Source organism: Amblyomma mixtum, chromosome 1 (genome assembly GCF_055824585.1).
Source record: "Amblyomma mixtum isolate Tamu chromosome 1, ASM5582458v1, whole genome shotgun sequence".
In the NCBI taxonomy this organism is placed as follows: domain Eukaryota; kingdom Metazoa; phylum Arthropoda; class Arachnida; order Ixodida; family Ixodidae; genus Amblyomma; species Amblyomma mixtum.
Genome location: NC_143012.1, coordinates 199,957,566 through 199,980,329, shown reverse-complemented (window position 1 = coordinate 199,980,329; position 22,764 = coordinate 199,957,566). Strand labels below are relative to the sequence as shown.

Genomic DNA, 22,764 nt, shown 5'->3' with positions numbered 1-22,764 from the left:
TAGCCGTCTCCTAAGACAATTCATGCTAAAGATCAGTGGTGCTCATTGATAGGAGCTTGTAAAATGAGTATTAAGAAAAGAAAACATTGCATGACCGCATCGCGAAGGCTCCTGAAGATGACCCAATGGTACTCTGACCGTCATCACTTCAACTTCACTACACATCATCACCACGCCAGAACGAGCTGACAGCAGTAGCACAGCACTAACGGTACACCAGGAGATCCTTCATTTCAAGGTTTCAAAGCGCTATTTCGATCGTATTCCGTCTACACTCCTACATGTCGGGGTCACTTGCTTGCGGTATTTCTGCAGGCGCAGTCTTCACCAAAACTAACTAAAACCACGCGTATCTCTTTCAGCGCAATAGAAATCTGAAAGCAATGGATCATATCGCTTTGAGAGTACTTCTCTGCTCCACCACCTAATCTTGCACCGTTTTTAAACGGCTGTAGTCAGTCCACGGTGCGTTAGCAACTGCTAGGAACATTTTATGCACATGCATTTGTTAGTGCATATGAAGTTTAACTTGCAAAAAAGTTCGTAGCTTAGGACGGCCGCCCATAGTGGAGGGCTCCGCACTAATTTCCTCGATCTGAGATAGTTTAACCTGCACTGACTTCGCACAGGATATTGGCACTCTTACATTTGCCCTCGATCAAAATGTGGCTGATGCTAAATACAAGGACACAAATCTTAATAATAAAGTCTCATCATGGTGAAACGCTCACCGGACCTGATGGTGACTAAGAAAAGTTGATTATACAGATAAAAGAATTCCATGCCCCGTTCTTTCTAACGAAGAAGAAAAGGCGCTTCGCTTTAAGGTAGAGCTTTTTATGTTGCCTACAGGAGCAGACTAAAAAAAGAGCCTCTGCATCTTGAAACACTGCATCTTATGAGGGAAACTTCGAATTCCTGCTCGCAGAAGCTATGCTCAGCGCAGTACTAAGGGCGGATGCTCGCTGTGTCCAACAATTTTCGGCTTTAGAACCCGGCTTTCAACGAGCGAGATACAATCGCATTGAACGAATCAGCTTGTTACCGGTATACCTTCTGCTGAAATATTAACCTGAATGCTGCACGGTTCAATCAATTTGCCAGCCTTATTCATAATCTTTATATTTATTAATGTTATGGTTCTTATTCTTCTGCCTCCTCCCTGTCGAATCAACAAGCTATTTGGTTCTTTTGGCTGTAAATGGAAGCGAGGTTTTGAACGTGATTTTAGGTGCGACCGAACATGGTTTCAATGAGCTCTTCAAGTAAATGTCCGTGCACATCGAATGAGTGGGACGCTTATGTTCTGCAGAAAATGTGTGCATTTTCTTCCACTGATGACGATGCATTTTTGCGGCGAAAGGGAATCTAATGCAAAAGAGCGGCATGGCACGAGGTGTTTTCTTTTACTTGAGATGGGGTGAAAGACCCATTGCCCAAGCATTTCACCCTAATTATGCCAACTCGAGGCCGGTGGAAGCTTGCTCCTGCTGTATCACCCGTGGGTACCCAGCGGCACTGCAGATCGAACCCCGCACCTCTTGCGTGAGTAGTGTCTTTCTTCCACTGATATTCTTTCGCGTTCTTTACTGTTCCTCGTTAACTGTCTTGAATGAGATCAATGCGCTCGTACCATCGCTGCTAGACTCTCTTTGGTGCTTTCTTCACGTCTTTATCGCTCCACTGGCGTATCAGCACTTTGTATTTGTATGTTCTGATAATCATATAGAAAATAAAATAACGATATAGCTTCGTACCATGCAAGAAAACCATTATCATTACGACAAACCATAAGGAGCATCGCAATGTCGAATTCTGCCCCGTGTGTACCTGGTTGCTGAAAGAATGGGTGCGCATGAACGTGAGGCTCAAACATTCCTAAATTTTGCATGAGATTATACCGATAACAATTTGTAATAAATATATGCTCAGATTAATACAGGGTTCTTGCTCTGTCGAGACGACAAGCTTTTGTATTTCCGGCATTAAAATGAATATTTAATGCCGTAAACCTCTTTTGTCTTTCTGAAGGATCACTGGGCACTTTTTTCTTCTTCGCATACAAGAATCTCCTCAGGGTTCATCTTGATTAATGGAAAACGTTCGTAGTGTGTTATTTCAAGTGTCTCGTCTTTTTCTTCGCTCTCCTTGAATCAAGATGAACCAGTACCAACATGCCCAAATTCTCGCTCTACTCCTCAGGGTTGAGAACAATCGGAGTGAAAATGCGGCATCCCAGTTAAAATGCTTGCGCATGTAAAAGTTAGTCGGTGCTAAGCAGCTAAATATGGCATTTTACCAGTGCAGTCTTTTGGCGCAGACTGCCATAATTTCAGATTGCTTTTTTTTTCAAAAATTTAGGTGTAATGGTTTAGTGACAGTCTCCTTACAAACACGCGGGGACCACTAATACCAGGTTCTCCTTACGTCTCCACTTGTTCGTTTCCAGGGTTGCAAGCCTAGCCAGCTTGCGCGACTGCACTCACTCACTGCATGCCAGCACAGTCGAGGCGTGATAGCAATTGCATGGATTGGTGAAGTCATTAAGCGCATCAACTGTCCTGATGTAAGTAGGTAGGTATCGGTTGATATTTTTCAGGTGCAGCTTTGGTGGGCTGAACCTTCCTTAGCAAGCCTAAAACCTGCATCGTGGACACTCATTTAGCCCTGATTTCCACGTTACTCTCGAATTACTGACATGTGGCGAGCACAACAATGAATAACGCGTTTATACTAGCGGGCCGTGGAAAACACGTATGCGCAACGCGTATAATCGAAATACACCAGTGGCAAGTTTGTTCTCCGCTCAGAGTACCTCTGATTCCAGAGCCAATACCAAATTACTTGCAGAAAGTTCAATGTTTTATCTTCTGATGAATAACATACGTTTAATTATTAGTGCAGTGACCTCTAAAAACGCCCTCGCCACAAAAATTTTCCTCTCAAACTATTTTTCTTCCCCATCAGCCGTTTGAATTCCCCGCGTGAGCCAACGGACAGCTGCACCGAACTCACCTCGGACAAATTCCTCCAGGCTCTCCTGCATGGCACTGTCTCCGTGTCTTCCATCACGCAGCACAACAAAAGCCCTGGCTGCCTCTCCGAACTCTGCGTGAGGCACCCCTGCCACAGCCACCTCCCTGACGTCGGGGTGCGAGAGGAGCAGCGTTTCTAGCTCCGCAGGTGCCACTTGCAGGTCCATGCACTTGATGAGGTCTTTGATGCGGCCCACAACGTGGAAGTGGCCGTCTTCCGTGTAGTAACCCGTGTCCCCTGCGACAGAGCGAACAGGGTTGCATGCGGAGAATTCTTGGCGCATGCTACTGAAATTTGTTTACCAACACCTACATGATGTGCGCAAGTCCCTCGTACTCATAAGCGCGTGGTGCTGAAAAATGACCGGACGGTTACCGTTGTGGCAATGCAAAATTCAGCGACAACTGGGCTGAAGCGAAAACGATTATGCAAGTTGGAGTGCGTCGTAGCACTGGTAAAGGGTGTGGGATTTCTCTTTCGTTAATGCCACCGCACTCGTTTTAGTGCCTTGGGTAAACTCTAGAATATAATCACAGACCTGACAGTGTAGGAGGAGCCGGGAGCTGTGACCATAATGAGGGTGTGGAACTGTTCGGGAGGGGGCGAGAGGGAGAGAGGAGGGGGGAGGGGGCAGAGGGAGGGGGGAGAGGGAGGGCGATTACAAATGGATTTCAGAGGCATATCATTGCATTCAAAGTGAATATATTCCATTTAGCCCGCAGACGTAGAAGAACGCACAACTACGGAATAATCACCGCTACAGTTTTCCACCTTGGTTAGCACAGATGCATGGTATTACATTTTCCAGGGTCAGGCGCTACAGCTTGGCTGTCGTAGCTCAGTTTCGTCTTACCCTAAAGAAGACCGCATGTTCTTTAATTCCTTCCTTTCACCTCACCAACTAACGCTTAGCATTCACAGCCTAGCATCTTATATTTGTTTCAAATACCCTTATAGGACCACTTTAGAGGGTACTGTATAAGAGGGGAGTAAAAAATAACGTTGTAGTCAGAAATTAATTTTGAAAGATAGGAACAAAAACTCGCCATATTTTACTTATTATTGCGAAGAAGCTTAAAATAATAAATGCAAGCATTATCAAATGAAACCACGAAGATGAAAACAGGAGAATTAATAAAAGCAAACATAAATGCTTGGCAACACAATTCGTGTGTGAATATGAACAAAACAGACGATTATTCAGATCAGGAAAAAAAGAAGACAAGAGGATGGCACAACTAAGGCACCGTTTTGTTACTGTGGATTAGATCTTGAACTTTAATTGTGTCAGACACCTTAGCGATATTTGATGGCAGATAGTTCCATTCGATGACTGTGCGTGGGATGAATGACTTTGAAGAGTGATGTTGCGGCATAAGGTACGCTAAACTTTTCCAGGCTGATCATTTAGTGAGAAGATTGGCTACTGGTCTTGAAAGAAATCGTCATGAAGTGAAGAGTGATAATAAAGCTTGGGAAAAATTGAAAGACGTGCAAGTTTGCAGCGAGAAGGCAGCACCGGTAACTGAGTGCGTGCTTTTTAAAGCTGTGACACTAGTACGACGCGAATAGTCTGAATAAATGAAACGTAGCGCACGGTTTTGCAAAGCTTGAATATTATTTATGACATAAGTTTTGGCGGGATTCCAGATAGCTGATGCGTACTCTATTTTAGGACAAAACAAAGTGGTGAAGGCAAGTTTGCTTAAGTGGGCAGGAGTGTGTTGAAGACTCCGTTTAAGAAAACCCAAGGAGTGGTTCACCGAGGCAAACGTGAGATTACTGTTGTGATGCCAGGACAAGTCTTACCACAAGTGGAGTCCAAAGTATTTGTATGTATTCGGAAATTCGACTGGCTCATTCTTAATCTTGTAAGAGTTTTTAAACCGTGGTACATGATTGGTGAAGAGCATGGGTTTGGTTCCTGAGACATTTAAAAGCATTAACCAGGAAGGGCACCATTCACCTATTGCCATTAGATCGGATAGTAAAGCGGATCACTCAGCTCCGCGAAAAATACGACGATACCGCACGCAATCATCAGCGAATAGTGTAATTCGGGATGCAACATATGCAGGGAAATAATTAAAGAAAATTAAGAATAAGAAGGGTCAAATCATACCGTCCTGAGGGACACCCGACGTTACGGAGCCTACAGAAGAGTGTAATTATTAACAGAGGCAAATTTGATTCGAGATGAAAAAACCCTTTATTCAATCAATCGCTTCACTGTGAATATTAGTACTTGTGATGTTTTTTTTTGTAGTCGATGATGTGGGACGTGGTCGAATGCTTTGAAGAAGTCTAGAGATATAGCATCAACATGAAATCCCGCGTCTACTGATGGTAGTATGTCTGGAATAAACCCCGCGAGCTGCGTTTCACAAGAATAACCCTTCCGAAAACCGTGCTTATGTGTGATGGTATGGTCTCCTAAGTAGTGAATGACATTGGTGTGTGTTATCTGCTCTAGTAGCTTGCATATGGCACTTCAGCATATTTTGCGGCATTCAAAGTTGCAAGTTGTTTGCCAGACTTGAAAATACTTACGGGCTTAGCAACGCCCTAATAATGTGGAATAATAGTTGCTAAAGGCAATTGCTGAAAGATACCTGATAATACTGGGCTTTAAAATGGTGGCCACAGATTCTGTGTTCTTTTATTTGGCGCATGTTTCGTTGTTTCTGCATAATACAATGATTGTGTTCCTTACCCTCTAACCAGGTGATTGACGTGTTACGGCGGCAGCAGCGGCTTGTTGACTACTGGTAATTCTTACCCGTGAGAAAGAATCCCTCTTTATCGAAGGCTTTCTCTGTCTCTTCAGGCATGTCCAAATAACCCTTGAAAGTGATTGGTCCCCGAATGCAGATCTCGCCGCACTCATCCGGGCCCAATTTTTTCTTGGTGATCACGTCCACCACCTCCAAGAAGGAAAAAACACCTTAAGCACATGAGATGCTTTTATACCAACCTTGCTTAGCCGTGAGAATGTGAGAAATCGGTGGATACTCCCAAAGTACAATCACCAAGATTTTCACAAAATACATAGCGCAAAATACATGGTGCAAAATACATGGTGCAAAATACGTGGTGCAATACATGGTGCAAAAACTAGGTCAGTGTTCCGGTAACGACTGCAGTGCTAGTCCTTAAAGGTTCATTGCTTTTAATAAAAAAATTTCTACACGGCAGATAACGCTTCCTGTACATAACCCGGATTTTCGCCATAACGGCGTCGCTTCTTCTCAAACTATAACGTGCAGTCGAAGGTGGCAAGGGCGGCATGTTTCTTTTGAAAAATTGTTAAACTTTCGCTATTTTCCATGACGAAAGCTAGTATGCATTCGTAAATTACTGGAAATTATTCTTTGTTGCGCATCGATAATTACCTTTTTGAGTCCCTCAAGAAAAAATTACATTTTGACGTGTATCCAAATATGAAATCCGCATTCCTCTATTCAGTATCTGGCATCTCCAATATAGATGCCCTTCATCCCTCTGATATCTACATCTTTCTGTGAACTGTAGTAAAACGGAGCGTTGGGCTACTTGGTAGTTTTCCTGTGAAATATTTCGCTTTTAAGCTCACTTGAAAATACGAGCTGATAAAGCAATAAACTTACCCTATAAACATATGGTCATTGCAAATGTGCACTCTAGGCATTTCGCAACCAGAATGCACTCAGAAATTAACGCTCATTCACCTATTTTTGACGTCTGCTATAGGTGCGTTTTCCAGGGGAGAAATTAGAAGTAATGGTGACTTTTTTTTTCTAGAGTTGCCTGAAGCATCTGGGAAATGAAAGAATTAAAGACCTAAAATTTTTCCGTTGCTTTATATATTTTTTTTCTGACGCAGATTCAGCCAAGGGTCACTTGTAGACCGACTTTAATCACCGTCACTCACTGCGCTGTATCCAATTAATTTCGGACGCGCACGCCGCGCCACGTCAAAAGGTGCAAGAGAAGTTAAAAAAGAAACTGCGCGAAATCCAGGAGCGGGCTGTACGACAGCAGCGTTATTAATAAAAATTTGTAATACCTGACTTGTGGCTCATTTGCGCAAGTTCCTTCAACTACTGAAGCACCACAGGCCGTCGTATCTGCTAGAAAAAGCTCCGCATCTGCTCGGTTTTGTGTTACCGCTAAGGACAACATTTGAAGTCTCATAAGAACCGCTGGAGAAGGGTCTTCATTCGATTGTTGGACAGGCGGCCTTCTGTTCTAAAATATCATCTCACTGTTTGCCTTCGTACCCGGAAAACGCATCTATACTCTACGAGAAGCGCCACTAGAGAAAGGCATATTAGTTTAGGGAACTTCGGTTCTTTAAACGCACGCTACGCAACAAACAGGCACATTTATTGCTTTTCGTCTCCTTAGAAACACGGCCAGCGTGTCCATGATTCTACCCGCGAAATCATAAACATTAAAAAAGCTAATATCATTGCTACGGCTTGGAGGATGTTTAGTATTCAGATATCACTACCCATGCAAAAAAAATCATTAAAAATCTAGACGCAATAAAAGACTATTGCGCGTTTATGCGCCTTTTCAGTTTGGCTCTCGGAAGTTCGGGGCTAGTAAAAGACAAGGTCGCTGTTAAAAAAGCAGAGCGGGCGAATCCGCCTTATTATCGCTTCTTTTCGTATTTACCAAACCAACTATTTCTAGTGTTACTGCGATCTGACTGCCTTTGCTGGCCCCTTTTTTTTACCGGTGTCGTGGGAGACTACTTGCACTCAGTGAACAATTTGCCTCTTGAGCTTCTGCGGGCTTGAAGCCGCGTGCCTGAGCCGTGCTCGGGCCTCAGAATGCAGCCTGTGCAGTGCTCTAGTACGGAGTACCACTGGTGTCTCCGCGCCGTCATCGTGTCGACCGTGCACAGTCAAGGCCACGTCAAAAAATGGGAACTCCGCTCAGTCTCTCAGCCGTGCCGCTAGTGATACCTCCCGATCTTCTGTGGCCGTTCTCCACAACACTTAAACGAGTTGTCTTGTGCATACACGTTCAAAAATTGTGCGAGTTCGACGTCACCGATAAGTGCCTCAGGTAATGATAGTGAGAAAACTAGCCAGAGTACCATTTTGCCTGCATTAGCAACGCCAAGCTTTCCGTTCATCCGAAGCGGATTAGTCTCATTAGCGTGCGGCATCGGCGGTTCTTCTAGCGCTTAGGGGATCTGCCGAACTTTCACAGAAAGAAATGAGGGCCTTTACGATCGACGCCTACAAGTCGCGCGTATTCTAACGTATTTCCTCGGCACGATGCGTCAAATCAGCGCATGGTACGCAAGTGCGCCGTCTCTGGGGACGAATTTCTGTCTGATCCGACGCTGTTTCGATATGTCATCATCATCATCAACCTGACTACACCCACTGCAGGGCAAAGGCCTCTCCCATGTCTCTCCAACTAATCCTGTCCTTAGCCAGGCGCGGCCCCCGTATCCCCGCAAACTTCTTAATCTTATCCGCCCACCTAACTATCTGCGGCCCCCTGCTACTTTTGCCTTCTCTTAGAATCCACTCCGTTACCCTCAAGGGCCAGCGGTTATCTAGCTTTCGCATTACATGCCCTGCCTGAGCCCATTTCTTCCTCTTGATTTCAACTAGGACGTCATTAATCCGCGTTTGTTCTCTCACCCACACCGCCTCCTTCCGATCTCTTAACGTTACACCTATATTTTTCTTTCCATAGCTCCCTGCGTTGTCCTTAACTTAAACTGAACCCTCTTTGTTAGCCTCCACGTTTCTGTCGCATAGGTGAGTACGGAAAGATACAGCTGTTGTATATTTTTCTCTTGAGGGATATTGATAAACTGCCATTCATAATCATACAGAACCTGCCATATGAGCTCCATGTCATTCTTAATCTTCTAGTTATTTCCCTCTCATAATCCGGATCAGCAGTCACTACCTGACCTAAGTAGACATATTCTCTTACAACTTCCAGCACCTCGCTACCAATTGCGAACTGCTCTTCCCTTGCTAGGCTGTTGAACATTACTTTGGTTTTCTGTATGTTAATATTTAGCCCCACCATTCTGCTCTGCCTGTCTAACTCACTGATCATGCTTAGCAGTTCATGTCCAGAGTGGCTTAGCAAGGCAATGTCATCAGCGAATCGCAAATTACTCAGGTATTCTCCATTAACTCTTATCCCCAACTCTTCCCATTTCAGACCCCGGAATACCTTTGTAACCAAGCGGTGAATAACATTGGCGAGATCGTGTCTCCCTGCCTGACACCTTTCCGTATTGGAATTTTATTGCTAACTTTATGGAGGGCTATAGTAGCTGTACAATCGTTATAAGTGGCTTCGATATGTGTTGATCGGTAAATCTGGCTTGGAGCTTGCGTTGGCCGGCCTATGCGGCATTCTAACTTTGCTTGCTTTCCATTTCCTAAAGTTTAGAGCCGGCCTTTACGATGCATCAACCAATATGCAACGTCACTTTCTGCTTTCGCCTCCACATACTATTCAATTTTAACGTGAATATACTATTATAACGTCATGGGTGACTTTTCAGTTCAATTTCCGGCAAAAAAAGCTCTTTACATTCCTTACATTCCTGCAAACACACTAGATTCTATTCTACTTCTAATATTCTAACTTCACTCTAACAGACCACGCAGTCCTGTGAATAGTGCATATCCCCGCTACAAGTTCCATACGGTAAGTAATCCTCATTCACGCTAAAACTGCCCGATCTCGCTTCCATACACCCCGGATTCACCTTCATGTCCAAGTCAGGAACGGGAGGACCAGAGCAGCTTGCGTCACTACAAAGGACTCGGCAGTACGTAGCAGCAGCGGCCACTTCTGTCAGTCCGTACCCTGACAAAGAAATAAGTTGTAGACGTGCGAAATGAACGCTGTGTGCAACCGCTTCAGAAATGCATTGCCATGAACTGCCTTTGAATCCCGGCATTCTCTCGCGTGTACTTGGTTCACCACCCTAATTATTTTCTCTTTTTTGTCGTCTTCCGATCAAATATCAAATCATCTACATATCTAATATCACATAGATACAACCCCCCCCCCCCCCCCCAACCCTCCTACCAACGCGGTCGTGTACACAGTTTACGCTATGCATCTTCATATATAACAGTGTACGCTTTTAAAGCCTTCGTAATCGTCGTTGTTGTCAAGGTTAGCTTGACCGTTCTCGGTGGCTTTCGAGTTACAATCGATTACCAATAGCGAAATGTAATCGACGGCGGCAAGGAATTCTAGATAGCGGTATACTTAGAAAACCTAGTTTAACAGGGCTTTCGGTGTGCCTGGCAGGGAGCAATAATCAAAGAACACCTTAAACAACCCTTTCTCGCGTAGTAAACTTCACCCGGCTGATGTTCCCTTCTTGCGAACATGCAGCCTAAGTGAACAAAGGATTGCAACCACACTGTTTCAAGTGTGCCTTTAGGTGACAGACCTCCAGAAGCATTCAGCATTATTTTCATCTCATATTCTCTCCTTCAAGAATTGGCCTCCGTGCCGTTGTTTAGAGTCACTGTGTGCAAAGTGCAGATATATCTTAGAGTGCAGATTCATGTCTGCATTTTAGGAGAGACATGTATTTATATACCTAATATCTCTCAGTACAGCGGTGAAATTTCTACCAGCTAAATATTGTTCACGGCCACATTGCTTCTGGCGCGTTTTAGCTTCAGCAAAATAATGCTAAAAGAAAGAGAAAACGACGGACAAGAAGAATGATAGACACACGATGAGTGCTGTCCACACCAAATTGCGCAAACCAATGTTGTACTCAGTTTTACTTCAGAAATATATTTAAACCCTTCAGCAAATTTTCATCGCAAAGGCACACCTTCGGTGCGTTACTGTAGCTGCACTTTAAGTCAGCTTTATTCAGACCTACATATTCTCCTCCCCCCCCCCCCCCCCGCTTTCCTCTGTTGCAAGCTGCTCCTTTGCGCTGTGAGCAGCTTTCGGCTTAGAAATAAAATGTTAGGTTCTTTGGATAGCGCACAACACAACCATTCCCCCAACGTTTTGGAAGCGTTTTTCCGCGGTTGCCAATTAGAGAACTGTACTGTGCTAGCTGATTTTCTGAAAGCATCGCAAAAGAGCTGACTTTTCAGACGATCAGCGTCGCATCACGGCTCGATGCAGACAAATGACCGGCATCCGCTTACAGCGACGTGACACAGCTAGAGCCGTCTGCTCTTCTCTGGCATGGATCTCCCAGCACTATTTTGTATTGGCTCACATCACACCCGACGCCAGCACACGTTTCCATACAGACATGAACCTTGAACGTGTATAGAAAAGCAAACCTAAATTCTGAGCGCTCTCCAAGTAACCACGCGTTTTTGTAGTATGGCCCATAGGGGGCCAGACGGTGGCAGTACCTGCTGCAGCTTTTGCTCATGATAATATCTGCTGGGGCGCGCAAGGATAAACGTGTTTTGCGCAGATGCCTGAACACCTTTGCTGGAAGTAATCAGGGCGCATCGCCATATTTCTCTCTAGACTGTTTTGTGCCTGCGCGTCAAGCACAGAGTGGCAGCTAGCTTGCACCTTCCGCATATGTTGAGATCCCTTCAGAGAGCACACATTCTGGCTCTCCTATTCCTTCTAGTTCTGCCGCGTGGTAGCATAATAGGGTGCTTTCCGAAGCAATGGTCTGCGTGCTTATGATTTAAAAAAAAATGAACCCCTGTGGAGAGAAACATGTGCCATCTTGGCAGATGCCGGTTGCAAATTGAGGAGTTCGTATACTTCTTAAAGGAACACCGCTGACAACTCCATCGAGTTACTGTACTGACTGGAAATTTATTTCATGATTGTTTTTGGCTATTTTCACGTCTCTATAGTAGATATAGACCCAATTACCGGCTGAAAATTTGAAATCTGGAAGACTTCCCGCCACTAATTTAAACTCGTGACATCCTTACAGAAGACAACGGAGCTGCAGCGTAGACTCTGGTATCCACGCCCCGAAAAAAGTCAATTGCGACTACTTGCGAAATCGGCCGGCAGTGGAGACACCAGTATTTCGTTTTTCCGTCTTTTCAACCTTATAAAAGCTTCATTTTCTTTATGCGAAAAGAACGCGGTATCCTATCGACACAGACGAACTTCTGTTCACCCTCAGAGTGACTTCAGGGCTTTCGGAACTCTTTCTAATGATGTCGTGTGATCAGCACCTCAATGATTTCGATCACACTTCTCCGTTTTGATGTGGCCCCGGAAAACTTCTTCTTAAACTTACCACAGAGAACGTCGGCACAGGGAAACATCTCAGAAAGTCTCTCTATGTGCTTCGTCGGAATCGAGTTTCCACCGATTAGGATTGCCCGCACTCCGCTCAAATCAAGCTTTTCCGGAAGAGGGACCTCGATGAGGTACCGGACATAGGTCGGATACAGCAACAGCATCACATTCTGGAATGAAAAGCGCCAGTAAAAGTGCAAAAATGGCTCTTTTCGGTTTTTTTCCTTGAGAATTGTAGGCATGCTGTTTCTAAAAAAACTCGTGAAGTTAAAATTTTGCTCTTTTTATCAGAACAAAAAGTGTATTCTTTCCTGCTGCCTACAGCACATTGCAAAGTGTTTTACGTGGGAAATGAATTGATTTTTTGTTAAGAAAATAAATAATTTATGACTTTACAAACTTATGTCAGAAATTTATATCGAAAGGGTCAGAAGATCATTACGTTCTGAGATTAATCATAATTTCGCGCTCTCGAGGCTCGCAGCAATTGACATGATTATAGCGATCGTTTTAACCAGAAAAGCGTACGTTCTGCGCGACACTGCGATCCCGCCTACACTCAGCTTTTGGCCGACAACTGTTTATTTGGCACCTACAGTCAAAACCTCAGCGCTGCACAACTTTTGCAGCGCAAGAATTTTTTTTATATGCCAAGCAAAGAAAGCGGGGAGAAGCACGTCGATTTTTCATGCATATTGGGCTCTATATTACACAACCTCAAATGTCAAATATGGCATCATCCAGCAAAGACTTCTCCGTAAAAGTAACGTAGTGCAAACGCTGAAGCTAGCGTCCTACCTTGTATTTCCCACATGCTGCGAGCAAACTGGCGATGCCCATAGTGCGTAGCGCGACTGTCATAGCGCCGTTTACCATCTGGCAGCAGGTAACACAAAGCCCTAGTGGATGAGCGAAGGGAAGCAGTCCCAAGTACACATCTCTCTCGAAGAACGTCGTCTTTTCGGACCTGGGAAGAGGGTTGTGAAGAAATAGAGCCCTGCATTCTGAATCCCACAGATTGTCTGAAAAATCTGCATGTTTTCATTCGAAGTAGTTTAAAGAACATTTCATACATTATCGCTAGTAGAGTCGAAGCAATGATGCTGGTGCGTCGTTTTCAGGCTTGCTGGTTAGGCTACAAGCGCGAGACGACCGCGCGTTCCATACTACACACGAACTTATAGCTTCTAATATATGGTGAAAACTTTGTCATGATTGTAACTGTGCCCCGCAAAATGAAGGTGACCTGAAGTTTTTGTACGTTCCTCGGTGAATGACATAAAATGCACATAGCCGCCGCTTACAGGACTATTCAGTTTTGGGGAACATATATATATATATATATATTAATGAAACGAAGGAAAAGTGTTCGGCGAGAAAGGTTGATGTCTGGCCAGCTACCCTGCACTGGGGGAAGGGAGGAGGAGAAGAAAGAGGGTCGTGATGGCGACGATGCGGTGAGAGAAGAGAGGAGGGTAGAGTGCACGTAAAAAAGTTGTGCTATTCTGTAGCGCAACCTTTCCTTATTTTATTTCTATTTTTAGAACACGGCGCAATAATAAGTGATGCACCATTGACAGCACCTCTATATGTGCGGCGCCTGGGACGAAGGAATTCGTGTACTTAAAACAGAAGGTTACAGTATGCCAGATTTTCTTTCTTCGAGTTCGTGACTCTTTTTTTAGTGTTCGATGCATGATCAATCTTTTCAGTTTATATTAACTGGTGCGAGCAACAGAACGCAGCGCTCCCGAGCATACCGCTCAACGCAGCCACGGTGTCAAATTAACCAAAAACCCAGCAGGTGGCCGGTCCTCTAAAGAACGGATCGTGTTATCTCACCAGTCTTTGCCTGCAAGTGGGATGCTTTGCTTATGTGATCATGAGGTGAGGTATTTGAGTTCAACTTGATAAAAAATTAAATCTCTTCTCAAGAATAGAGAAGCGTTAAAGTGGTGTCAGAGTGTTGTCAATAGGAAGTGCAAGTTTAGTCATTTTAATTTTGCGGATAGAGAGAGCCGAAAGCACTAAGAGCACTGTAATTTTTTTTCAAACCCAGTTTTTCTTATAACAGGTATTATTCATGCATAATGTACACCAGCGCCAAAGTATCATTGAAATCAGCGAATGTGAACGAAAATTTTTCTGTTTACAATTATCCGAATTAAAAGCTGACACGAAATGTTTCCTACGCCCATTTCACTGACCCAGTGCCAAAATTTGGCGCTCTTAACAGGAGCCCCACCTTCAATACACGCAGCGAAATCTGGCAATAATTGTTGCCTTGCCACGGTAACACACAGCCGTGCATTTTTAACGCCGTCTTCATTTCTCGTAAACGTCGGAGAAAACACAGGGAAGGTTAACAAAACAAAGGGAGTGCCATGTTGACTTCTAATCCCTTTGTCAAAAGTAGGAAAAGAAAGCTACTACCAGTTTTCCCCTTGCCACCTTCTCACATCTCGACTCCTAAATGTGTTCACTTTTTTTTTCCGTGAAGTGGACAGTACCTTTTTTTTCGATTGCTTCTCGGTATGAGCAGTTTGCGTGTTTGAAGCGAAGGGCAAAGTGTCACCCATGCCGTTGTTCCTATTAGTTTTCGTTCGCTTTTACTTGTTCTACCAGGTTTTTTTTTTTCAGGCAAAAGCATACAACACTCAGACACATACCTTTCAGTCCTTTCCCATTTCTAACGGAACTAAGTTTAAACCCCAAGTGCAACTAAGAAGAAAGGCAGCGCCCAATAATAAGGCTGCTACATCATTCCCGCTGCCAAAAACTGATCCTACGTTTCGACACCAACAGCCCGAAAGAGGCATTTGCGGAGCCCATTCCAATATAAATTCACGGTTCCGGCGGCCTTCTTGGACCCACAGGCTTCGCAATGTTCTAGGCTATGCATACAAAGATTATATTGCCGCACGATCGATTTCCGTCATAGACGCCCTTTAAACGCTATAGCGCCGCTAATAATATGTTCTCCTGTGGACCTAGGCACGCTGACCGCCTACTCAAACCGGCTTGAAATTTGTTATTGGTTATTCCGGACAGTGTTAGCGCTGTCATTGTTGTGCACTGTACAGTTCACAAGAAAATAAATTGCCACAAGTGGCCACCGGCCGTGCCATAGAAATCGTGAAACGTGACGCTGCGATATCAAGCAAACATCGAGGGTGCGGCTGGCTAGCCCGTTCCCGCTTTGCTGGGAAATGAGGTGAGGCTCAGCTTACATTACAGATAGTTATCATTAGCAGAAAATACCTTGAAGACAGGCGCGCTTCACAGAGTACGGAGTCCTGCGCGATGCAGAGCTTCACGGTGTTGGAACGTGCAACTATTCCTCATGATATAAATACAATGGTATTGTTATGCTGTCGTAGATCAACACATACAGTATCAGTCGTGGAATTTAAGCGTTTTATAAATCGGAGGCAGTGGCCAAACTCTCACTGTGGAAATCGATACTACTGCTCCCGACAGGCAAGCATGACGTGAATTTCTGTGCAGTCACGTTCACATATGACCGGCGATTTGCAAGTCCAGAGCAGCGACGACACACAGCGCACCAGCGAGTGGCTGTTTTAAGCCGACCTCACCTGAGGCACAGTCTTGAGCATTGCTTGGCAGTCTTGTAGCCAATTTAGTTACGAGACATGAGCGCCTCGTGTCCCTCTTTCACCGTGGCATGGGGCTCGCTTTAGGAAATTCTTTTTTGTGCGCACCTCACATAATCCTTTGAATAGAATCTGACCTAATGCATTCAAAAACTGAACTTTTTACAGCGAGATAAATTGGAAAGACACTGCCGAACAGCTAGGACAAGCGTCCAGCCCAAACAGCCATTTCACCCTCTTTTTGTTCAAGCCTATGGCCACGATAATACAAAGTAAATCTGCTGAATACAGAGCAGAGTTGCTGTCCTTCATGAAAGACTTCGAAAGGCACAATACTTCAGGAAGAAAAACTAAAGAAGGCTTCCTACTACTCTGTTAACAAAAATGTCACACTCAGAACGCATCATACATTTTTTTTTATCACAGTAAACTGATTCTGATTCTGACTCTCATTATCTTCAGCGCACGCAATTCCAAGCGATACCAACCGCTACGAGAAGACTTTGTGTTCCTCTACTAATTCACCCCCCACTGCTAATGAAAATGCTTCCTACATCTGTTGCATCCGTTAATAAGATCATATGGCCGTTTAATCAGTAGTGTTACCAGTGCTGTTATTGTTAATGGCTCACTCAATTGGCCAAATTGCCTACTCGTGTGTTCTTAGCCGGGCGTTTTTTAGGGCGTTAGCTCCACTATTCGCGTTTGCAGCCACCGAGTTATGCTGATTGCACGGATAATATGTGAAGCGGCGGCCTCCATAGCAACGACATTGTATTCGAGCGTTAAGCTCTACTTATCGCGTTTCCGGTCTCAGCGTTATGCGTTATAACGAATATCGTAACCAAGTGGTTGCCATAGCAACCGAGGTGGTTACATAATGTAATAAATGAAATGACAGGCGCCAGCGTGACGCCCGAGCACCGCTAATCAAAACTTGTTGTTGTTGTTGTTGCGGCTGAAAGAAGGATGAAAAGGAAATTGCACGGGCCTGCCTACTGGCTCGAGCCAAGCCACCACCGCTGCCACGTGCAGATAGAGGAGAGTTAAAAGAGGAAAGAGAAAAATAAAAGAATTGCCTGGTAGGCGGCAAAGTGGGGCCAATTAGTTCCGATATTCCCGTAAAATTTAAGGATCAACCGTTTGCCGCAGAGTGTTCGGGGTGGCGGCATACGATTTCGCGTTTCGTGCAGCATAAACTTCCTAGTTAGAGTGTAGCTCGTGCCAGGCATTTGAACCGGCAACCTATGTTAGGTGTTTTAACGCTCGGTATTTGGTCGCTGCCTGAGCGTCGGTTCATTTTGCTCAGAGATGAGACGTAATTTAATGGGGGTCAGCCACTTACGCGACACCGGTGACTTGGGCGACGAAATTGCGATGGGTGATGAGTGCGCCTTTGGGTCGTCCCGTGGTGCCGCTCGTGTAGAATATGAAAAGCACGTCCTCCGGGTCTCTCGGGACCGGTTGCTCGATTTGATCGCAAGGTCCGTTCTTGAGCTTTGCGAACTCTAGCATGTCGTTGCACTTTCCGAATGCCACGAAGGCCTTGGACAGCGGAAGAGAGAAAACTCCATTAGGCACCAAAAGTGTACATTTTGGAACTAATCAGGTAGGCTAAAAAAGGAGCCGGTCGTAGCGTTCGATGGAGTGCAGCTAGTGGCTGTAGCGGGAATGACAAATGAAGGGGGAGTTTATGCTCGTCAACTGAACACAGCCAGAGATCAATACAAGAAAGTTGCGCTTATAGCTACTCACGCTTCGGCAATATAAAAAAAAATGGCCGTGCAAATTCTATCGGGGCTGCCAATAACAATGATGCAGAAGCATTTCTCTCGATGCGACTTCACCGCAAGATTCATTGTATGGTATTCACGCAACAAAGCGGCCCAGTGCCCTCTGACACATGCTGTCGATCCGAGTTGTGGATTCAAGGCGACCGCCTGCAGCGTTTTGTGATGTGCACGGATTTCACTGTATACAGGCGCATTGCAATTCGCACTTCCCAAAATGTGGCTTCCGTGGCCGTGTTCCAAGACGCGAGCCCATCAGTTGTAGTACGTACCATCTACTAAGACAACTCAGCACATGCTGTGCAAGACTGTGCTCAGCGTATGGTGACAGTCGAACCGGCTCTCAAAGTCCACGACTCGGCTCCAGGATGGCAGGAGTAGAGAACTACACAAATGTGTCAAGTGTGAACACATTGCATTCGGTGGCCTAATGCTAGCATACATAATTAAATTTAGACTCGGCTCCACCGCATTCGCATGGGCTTTGGTCTTATCCTAGCGTGGATGAATAAGAAGGGCCTGGCAAAGTCACCGCTCTGTACATAATGTGGTGTGCGCGGCAACTTAGATCTTATCTAGACCTTATATACTGCCCAGATTACAACACGGACAGTCGTGTTCTATTTGCGTCCCTCAAAAGGAAGGAGTGCCACACGGTTCATTTCAGGGCATTATTTACCAGCACGGAAACGGAACATATATGGATGACTCTCTTCGCATTCTTCAAAAATTGCGTCAGGGCACTGATCTGGACTCCAAATGGTGACAGCAGCAATTGATGACTACGGTGGGTGTTTGGGTGCGTTGCTGCGTACTCGTACTAAGCCACAGGTCGATGCTGAATTCTTGAGATCAATATTTAAGTGCCGCTACGGTAGAGCAATTGGCGGCACAATAATTCTGCTCTCTGCTCTACGACTCGTTCAAAAAGTAGTTCCTTTATCGGTGTCCTTGCTAAAATCAGATGCGAGTTATCATCAACAGCAGTGGCCTAACTGCGTTCACTGCAGGGCAAATGCCTCTCTCATGTCCCTCCGATTAGCACTGCGCTGTGCCAGCTACAGCCCCCGTATACCCGCAAACTTCTTAATCTCATTTGCCCACCTAACTTGCTGACGCCCCCTGCTTCGCTCGCCTTCTGTTAAAAGCCAGTCCGTTATCCTTAGCGATCATCCGGTAGTTTGCGTTCGCATTAAATGACTGCCCATGCCTATTTCTTTTTGATTTTGACTAAGGTGTCATTAACTCGGTATGCCACTCATCATCATCATCAGCAGCAGCAGCAGCCTGACTACGCCCACTGCAGGGCAAAGGCCACTATCAACCTTCAAATGCGGGGTAACAGCAGCCCTGGAACGTCGCGCTCCAGTGCAGAATAACAAAACATAAAATGACGATAAGAGAGACAGTGCAAAACTGTAACAAATTCGGTGCTATTACGGCCAAAACCTCATCTGCCCCTGTAGTAAGTTACTGGCGATACCAATGAGCACTTCCTCCGCGCACCGCTGGATGGCTTAGCTCGTTTAGCGAACATTGAGTTCGTGTATAGGCTCCCTACGTGAACCAGAGCTGTGCGTAGCTCTGCAGCGTTGCCACCCAGAGCAACCAAGTTGTGAGGGAAAGCACCCGCCGAAGCATGTAGGGGCCACTTTTGGCGCAGCGGTTACATCGGTTGCTTGCTTATATCTTCATTTCTAGCTCGCCGAACTGCATTAATTGTAAGAAAGGGGCTGTAGTAGTGAGTGAGTTAGCTCTTCGCCGCACAAAGACCTACCTGAACAATTTATAGTCAAAACATTCGCCATATGGATGGTCGGCTCCATCTGTTGTGAACTTCGCGAGCCACATGCACTGCTGTTGCAAAGATAACTAGAAATGTTTCATAATAAGGTGTGGTCTAGATACAAAAAAGAAGCTTCTGAAAAACGTGTGTATGCGGGCCATAAAAAAAGCAGGTCACACGTGAGAACGGGACGCAAACTAATGCGTTTATGGCAGCAATTGAGTGCAAAGAAGTGCGGAAGTGCCGACTTCTCTACACTGCACGAATGCTTTGGCGTCAAGCGACCGCTAGTGGCGCGTGGAAAACAAAAGCATTACTCTGGCCACCGGAAGGCCTATACAGTGTCCGCTCCCGTGGAGTGCATGAATGTTTTACAGCCATGTGGTCACGCTTGCGAAAGGGAAGCACGAGCGGTGTCCGGGAAGCATACACAAATCTGGCTTCCATAGACAATAATACAAAAGCGCATAGCTACTACTCGAAGCAGGCGCCCTCTGTTTTAGGCATGGCACGGACATCGTCCGCGAAAAAGGAAGCCTTCTGTATTTAAATTGCAGCCCCTGTGAAAGTAGGCGCACATTGTTTAGCCTACGTTCGTCCACACTCTTTAGAACTGAAGCTCGATAGCGGTACTTAAACGAGGTGAATGAAAATAATTGTTGCCACAGCCAAATTTCTCGAGCCTCCAGAATGTACTTTGCGGCGACAATGAACATGAAGCACCAATTTCTCAATCGTGCCTGACACTTATCGTATGCTTTATGTAAAAAATACTTTGTCACACAGCATATGTGCGTCCCCGCGTATACCCGAGGCATCGATAGATAACGGACTATTTTAATGTCCCGCGCTTCACTCATGACATACCTACCAAATGCGGTGGATGTATCGACAAGAATGGTGGATGTAACAGACGCTCTCTTAGCACCAAGGTAATGGCGCTTAAACCAACCATATGATCTTTCGCTCCGGGAAGTAACTTGTTTCTGTTATATTTTTAGTTTCCACGACCTGAACGCGATATCTGCACGCATATTCGTTTTCTTTAGGAGTACTTGGCACATCGTAACTTATCCGTATCTACAGATTAAACGTAAACGGATACTTAACCAAGAAAACGGAGCGAGGACACCAACTATGCTGTGACTGAGAAAAAGAAATGAAAGGCACAAGGTCCCGGCCCGTCGAGTTAGCGAGAACAGAACGAGAACAAGCGCTGTCCTTGTTCTCTTTTTTTATTCGTACAGCTCGTATTTCTACTTCCTGTGCACGTGTGCACAGGTACAGCGGCCGCTGCCGCATTTCTATACTGCTGCAATTTCTCGGTGTCACTATACTTAACCATATCATTTGTTTTGGTGCTCAGTTTGCAGCCCCTCTCTGCAAGCTTTCTTCCTGGCTTTCCATTAGGAATGCAAGGCTACTGGTTCGGCTGAATAAAAAACGTAAATTTTGTGCCTTCACGGATTCTCAGAATGTCAACTGAGCTACACGTTACACTCTGGCATTTCATCTTCTGCTCTTGAAGAAGCCAGTGGCCTTACCTTTACAGTTGTGAGCTTCTTGCTTGCTGCACTCACTTTTTCGGAGTTTTCACTATCACAGAACACCACACTTGGAGACATTTTTGCCAGCTGGCTTTCGAGTTCCCCTGCATTTAAGAGAGGTAATGTAACTGTCGGAATAGTATTTCTCATCACAGTTTAGTTTGCCACGGTTCACTGAGGGGTACTAAACCTGAAACTGCGTTAAAACTTTTATTATGAGCGGTGTCATTCATTCGATGCTCATTGCCTAGGGAGAATAATAAAACTATGTGTCATTGACGCGGTTATAGGATTGAGTTTGTCTTTTTCATTACTCCTCAACGTGCTTCTCATCATGTGCACTTGCATGCCTTGTTTTTGCAACCTGCCAGGCTACAGCAGTCGTGATGCGATTGCGCAAAAGCGCAAAACACCGAAAGTGACAAAGTGACCATTGAGACTTGCTACTTCGCACAGAAAGGACGTCTAACAGAAATGTAATTACAGCTCTCCAGCTAAGGAAAACGAATTACTGCCCACGTTTCGCCGAATGCCCCATCTCAACCGACCCCACTCCGTCCACGGAAGCATTAGCCTGTACAAGTAATGCGCCTTGGTCTATATGCTCGTGGATCTCACATACCTAGGTTTGGACATATTTTATTTATTAAAAAGGTTATGCACACTCCCATGGTAGTAGACAATATTACGCATCCTTATTGTGTTCATTGCCATACTGTACATTGCGATCATTACTCGCATCGCAGAACTTTCCATATACACTCACACAAAGACTAAAATACCATCAAATTCTTCCTTGATCACACAAAACGTTTTCTTTTGTCCTTCTTTACTGCTTTCGCCTTATGCTAGCGATCCTGTTCTTCGTCACAGAACACCAGTTCACATTCGTCTGTTTATGCGACCTGTCAAGTTTCTATGTGAACAACTATGGCTATGAGGACGCAATTGCCCATCACGAGAAGAAACTTTCGCTTGTGCGTATGACGGCTGTGTTTCATTTTTTTTTTCTCTCCGTCAATATAACGCACCAAAACCCGCTCAGTACTAACCACATGCCTCCTCTAATCTCATTATCTGTCAGTGTCCGAGACAATGACTAAAAATGATTTGACCAAATATATCGAATCAAGGCGATTTTTGTCACGCACTCGTGACCCCTCCTGCTCGCTAGCTTTCCTCCCAGTCCCGGCTCAGGCAGATCATGTGGGTATGGAAAGACAGGGCTGTATTTCGGTGTGTAAAGAAGCCATGCCAGGCACCTCTACTTGGGACTCTCGCCGGAGCGTGCAACACAGCGCGGTTTACAGTCGGACGATGCCTTCGGACTGGTCTCATTGAAAATCGGATGACCTGACAGGCATTAGAATGATAGGAGGCGTTGTTCTGACTTACGCCTGACGACGACACGTCACACACCTAAGTCGCTGCAATTTATTTAACTCTTAGTAGAGCGGAATACCTTTCACAACATATTCTCCTTGGCCAGCATAATTCTACAGACGACACACTGATAATCACTTCTTTTTTGTGCCAGAAAGCAACGAATCGAAATGTTGAGTTTGGTTTCGGCTCACGACATGCATGAAAGCCCAGAAAAGGCCAGCCTTGGAAAAATTTGCTCATACCATTTTCTCTGGGAAAAGGACAGCCCACTTTCGATCGCTCCGACTGCATGCCTAGATGTCATGACTACTTCTTGGCAGTGTTCTCTATAGCCCACGTTCTCTCGTAACACGTGTTGATCG

The 22,764-nt window shown here is 45.2% G+C and overlaps 1 protein-coding gene across 1 annotated transcript in view; it reads right to left on the bottom strand.

Moving 5' to 3' along the window:
- Positions 1 to 22,764, bottom strand: part of LOC149370529 (uncharacterized) — a 46,145-nt gene that overhangs the window by 325 nt on the left and 23,056 nt on the right. Inside the window, exons 4-10 of the mRNA XM_089583559.1 lie at positions 21,014 to 21,120; positions 17,239 to 17,438; positions 13,078 to 13,246; positions 12,278 to 12,449; positions 9,776 to 9,876; positions 5,816 to 5,960; positions 3,016 to 3,273 (exon numbers count right to left, since the gene is read on the bottom strand). Of these exons, the coding sequence (XP_089439685.1) occupies positions 3,016 to 3,273; positions 5,816 to 5,960; positions 9,776 to 9,876; positions 12,278 to 12,449; positions 13,078 to 13,246; positions 17,239 to 17,438; positions 21,014 to 21,120 (1,152 nt within the window). The remainder of the gene's footprint in view (positions 1 to 3,015; positions 3,274 to 5,815; positions 5,961 to 9,775; positions 9,877 to 12,277; positions 12,450 to 13,077; positions 13,247 to 17,238; positions 17,439 to 21,013; positions 21,121 to 22,764) is intronic.